The sequence below is a fragment of the Pan troglodytes genome, chromosome X (assembly GCF_028858775.2).
Source record: "Pan troglodytes isolate AG18354 chromosome X, NHGRI_mPanTro3-v2.0_pri, whole genome shotgun sequence".
Lineage (NCBI taxonomy): Eukaryota > Metazoa > Chordata > Mammalia > Primates > Hominidae > Pan > Pan troglodytes.
The window spans coordinates 146,790,588-146,795,256 of NC_072421.2; the positions used below are offsets into that span (position 1 = coordinate 146,790,588).

Genomic DNA, 4,669 nt, shown 5'->3' on the forward strand with positions numbered 1-4,669 from the left:
GGCTTCTTCAAGGATTATTTCCATTGATTGCTTTTATACTTGTATATGGGTCATACATTCTTATTTCTTTTATGTCACATAACTTTTTGTTGAAAACACAAGAGTTCAAGTAATAATATAGTTTAGATATTTGCTCTGCTCAAATCTCATGTTGAAATTTAATCCCCAGTGTTAGAGATTGAGTCTTGTGGGAGTTGTTTGGATCAAAGGGGCGAATCCTTAATTAATGGTTTGGGCTATCCCCTTGGTGATAAGTGAGCTCTCTCTCTGAGTTCACACAAAATCTAGTCACTTAAGAGTTTGTGGCACCTCCTCCTCAACTCTCTTTCACTCTTGCTTTCACCATGTATGATGCCTGCTCCCCCTTCATTGTCTACCAGGATTGTAAGCTTCTTGAGGTCCCCCTAGAAGCTGAGCTGATGCCAGCACCATGCTTTGTGTAAAGCTTGATGGGCTGTGACTCAATTAAGCCTCCTTCCTTTGTAAATTATCCAGTCTCAGTTATTTCTTTATAGCGATGTAAGAACAGCCTAACACATACAAAAAGTTGGTAATGAGGAGTAGGGCATTGCTACAAAGATACCTGAAAATGTGGACACTACTTTGGAACTGGATAAAAAAACAGAGGTTTGAAGAGTTTGGAGGGCCCAGAAGCAGACAGGAAGATGATGGAAAGTTTGAGACTTATTAAAGACTGATTAAATAGTTATGACTAAAATGCTGATAGAGATACAGACAGTGAAGGACAGGCTTATGATGTCTTAGAAGGAAACGAGAAATTTATTGGGAACTGGAGCAAAGGTCAAGCATGTTATGCTTTAGTAAAGAGCTTGGCTGGATTTTTCCCATGGCCTGTGGACTATGAAAGTTTAAACTTGAAAGCAATGACCTACAGGATCTGGTGGAAGAAATTTCTAAGTGGCAAAGTGTTCAAGATGTGGCCTGGGTGCTTCTAACAACCTATGCTCAAATGTGGGAGCAAAGAAAAGACTTAAAATTGGAACTTATATTTAACAGGGAAGCAGAGCATAAAAGTTTGAAAAATTTGCAGCCTAGTCATGTGCCAAAGAAAAAGCTTTTTCAGGAGAGGAATTGAAGCAGGCTGAGGAGCAACCACTTGATAGAGAAATTTGCATAACTAAAAAGGAGCCAAGTGTTAATAACTAAGACAATGGGGAAAAAGCCTCTAAGGCATTCAGAAATCTTTCAGGCAGCCCCTCTTATCACAGGCTCTGAAGCCTCGGAGGACTGAATAGTTTCATGGGCCAGACCCAGGTTCCTGCTACACTGCACAGCCTTGGACACTGCTACTTGCATCCAGGCTGCTCTAGCTCCAGTCATAGCTCAAAGGGACCCAGATGCAGCTCAGGCTGCCACTTTGGAGAATGCAAGCCATAGGCCTTTGTGGTTTCCACATGGTGTTAATCCTGACGGTGCACAGAGGGCTAGAGTGAATGAAGCTTGGGAACCTCTGCCTAGATTTCAGGAAATGTATGAGTAATCCTGGGTGCCCATGCAGAAGTCTGCTGCAGGAGTGGAACCCCAGAGAGAACCTCTACTAGGGGAGTGTAAAGGGAAAATATGAGGTTGAAACATCCACACAGAGTCCTCAATGGGGCCCTGCCTTGTGAAGCTGTGGGAAGGGTGCCAACTGCTCTTTAGACCCAAGAATTGTAGGTCTTCTGGGAGCTTGTACCCTCAGCATGGAAAAGCTACAGTCAGTCAACTCCAGGCCTTGAAAGCTGCCTCAGGGACTGAACCCTACAAAGCCATGGGGCAGAGCTGCCCAAGTCCTTGGGAGCCCACTCTTTGCACTAGTGTGCCCTATATGTGGAACATGGAGTCAAAGACAATTATTTTGGAACATTAAGGTTTAATGACTGCCCTGCTGAGTTTTGAACTTGCATAGGGCCTGCAGCTTTTCTTTTGGCTTATTTCTCCATTTTGGAACAGGAATGCTTACCCGATGCTTGTACTTCCATTGTATCTTGGAAGTAAAGAGCTTGTTTTTGATTTTACAAGCTCATAGGTGGAAGGGACTTGCCTTCTCTCAGATGAGATTTTGGACTTTGGATTTTTGAGTTAATGCTGGAATTAGTTAAGACATTGGGGGGACTATTTCTCAATAGCTAAGTATACTTTAAAATGTGAGAGTGACATGAGATTTAGGACGAGCTGGGGTGAAATGATATAGTCTAGATATTCTACCCACCCAAATCTCAAGTTGAAATATAATCCCCAACGTTGGAGGTGGTGCCTGGTGGGAGGTGTTTGGATCACGGAAGCAGATCCCTCATGAATGGCTTGGGCTATCCCTTTGCTGATAAATGAGCTCTCATTCTGAGTTCACACAAGATCTGGTCTGTGGCCTCACATGTGACATTAAAAGTGTGTGGAGGCCTGCACAGTGGCTCATGCCTGTAATCCCAGCACTTTGGGAGGCCGAGGCAAGAGGATAACCTGAGGTCAGGAGTTCGAGACCAGCCTGGCCAATGTGGTGAAACCCCATCTCTACTAAAAATGCAAAAATTAGCTGGGCATGGTGGTGGGTGCCTGTAATCCTAGCTACTCAGGAGGCTGAGGTAGGAGAATTGCTTAAACCCAGGAGACGGAGGTTGCAGTGAGCCAAGATCGCACCACTGCATTCCACCCTGGGTGACAGAGCGAGATTCCGTCTCAAAAAAAACAAAAAAAGTGTGTGGCATCTGTTCCTCCCCCTACTCTCTCTCTCTCTTGCTCCTGCTTTCACCATATGTCTTCCTTGCCCCCCACTTCACCTTCCGCCATGATTGTAAGATTCCTGAGGCCTTCCTAGAAGCCAAGCAGATGCCAGCACCATGCTTTCTGTGAAGCTTGCAGAACTGTGAGCCAACTAAAGCCCCTTTTCTTTATAAATTACCCAGTCTCAGTTATTTTTATAGCGTTTCAAGAATGGCCTAACACAAATGATATAATGTGGCAATTCTTGAAATCAAATTATCCCTATTTCCTTGGCGGTTTTTGGTGTTGCTTAATGTTTGTTTGCTTGTTTAGTGACTTTTCTGAACTATTTCTGTAGTCAGTAGTTTTTCTTGTATGTAGCCACCACAAAAGTATCTATTCTTTTAGTTTAACAGTTGGCTAGTGATTGGACAGATATTTTCTTAACCATAGTAAGATAATGCTGCATCCCAAATTTTCTTAGCAAAAAATATGGCATATTCCATATTGGGGCTGTGGCATTTAAACACCATTATTTCCGTGTTTGGAAGTTTTGTCAAATTTTATTAGGGTTAGTTTTGGGTCCTTTCTTAGATCATTTAATTGCTTGTTACATAGTCTGAAGGAAAGCAAACACCACTATGAAATAGGTGGCCTGGAGATGGTTTCTTTGTCCACCTTTTATAGGAAGTGATACTGTCACCCAACACACATTACACTTCTCCCCATTTGTGTTCTGGCAACCTAAACCCTAATGTTATCCCCATGCACATATGCACAAATAGAAACACCAAGCCCATTTCTCTTCTTGCCTATGGGTTATAATGTTAAGAATGGAAATTTTTCTTCATTGCTCAATCCTCACCTAGTCCTTATCCCCAATGTTTGGCTCATGGTAGGCCTGCAAATATGTCTACCTGTCAGTATATAAACCTACTGGCAGGTCAACCCCCTCCAATTCTCCTGGACCTCACTTTGCTTCTGTGTCACAAACTTGCCTCTTCCCTTCCTTCTCTCTTTTCCCACAATCAGATAACTTACAGAGATACATACACATGTTCTGAAATAAAGGGTTTTTCATAACATGTTGATTTTGTTTTAATTACCACCATCGCTGTTTCATTATGCTGTTGTATCTTGTAGGAGTGTCATTTTTTTTTACAGCATCTTGGGCCTGGCCTGAGTGCTTTGGCTCCTACTCAATCTTTGCTAGTGGCCGAAACTTCTTGGCTCTTTTCACTCTTTTTACCTTTTGTGGAATTTCTGTACTAGTACTAGACGATTTTTTTCTTGAACTCCCATGATGCAGTCGTTTTATCACCCTCTGTATCTTCTTCACCTGAAAGGGCAATAGAGTGATCACAAAAGGACCTTGTGTTCGAGGAAGGAGATAGGCACTGAAGGAGAAGAGGAGCTTTGTAAAAAGGGACATGGGCTAATGAGGGGGTTTGTGCCAGGCAGGTAAAGCGTAGGAGACATAGGGGAGGGTGGATCAAGAGAAAAGCTTGAGTGAGGTGGTCTCACCTTGCCCCCTTTTCTGGCCCTGGGTTGACAGGATTTCTTCATCTTGTTCTTCCCTTTTGTGCTTGAGATTAATTGTTCTGTGCTTGGGTTTGATTGTTCCATAACTTTGCTAGATCCCTTCAATTTTCTGGTAACTTTAGCCATGTTGAAACCCCACAGTAGTCTTCTCTACAAGCATATAAAATGCCCATCATCAGGACAATGAGGAGCCACACCCTTTAGCTTTATTTGTTCATCTAGGCACTTCCCCTGGCCAGTAGGGGTTAAAGGAGCTGTAGACATCACAAAGCACTCTTGGCTTCTGCCTAATGGTGGGGATGCTGGGGAGATCCATGTGCTCTGGTTGGAGACAGGGGCATTTCCTTCACATCCCACTAAAAAGCCTTCCGAAAATAACCTGTAATCCCTTCTCATCACTTGTACAGATGGCAAGAAAAAAGTGATG

General features: G+C 43.2%; 1 protein-coding gene across 1 annotated transcript; it reads right to left on the reverse strand.

Moving 5' to 3' along the window:
* Window positions 1-3,766: 3,766 nt before the first annotated feature.
* On the reverse strand, window positions 3,767-4,406 carry LOC107971095 (spermatid nuclear transition protein 3). Its single transcript, XM_016943252.2, has 2 exons — window positions 4,225-4,406; window positions 3,767-4,039 (listed from the first exon to the last, which is right to left on the reverse strand). Exons 1-2 carry the CDS (start codon window positions 4,366-4,368, stop codon window positions 3,896-3,898), a joined length of 288 nt encoding a protein of 95 aa, XP_016798741.1. The 5' UTR covers window positions 4,369-4,406; the 3' UTR covers window positions 3,767-3,895.
* Window positions 4,407-4,669: the final 263 nt, after the last annotated feature.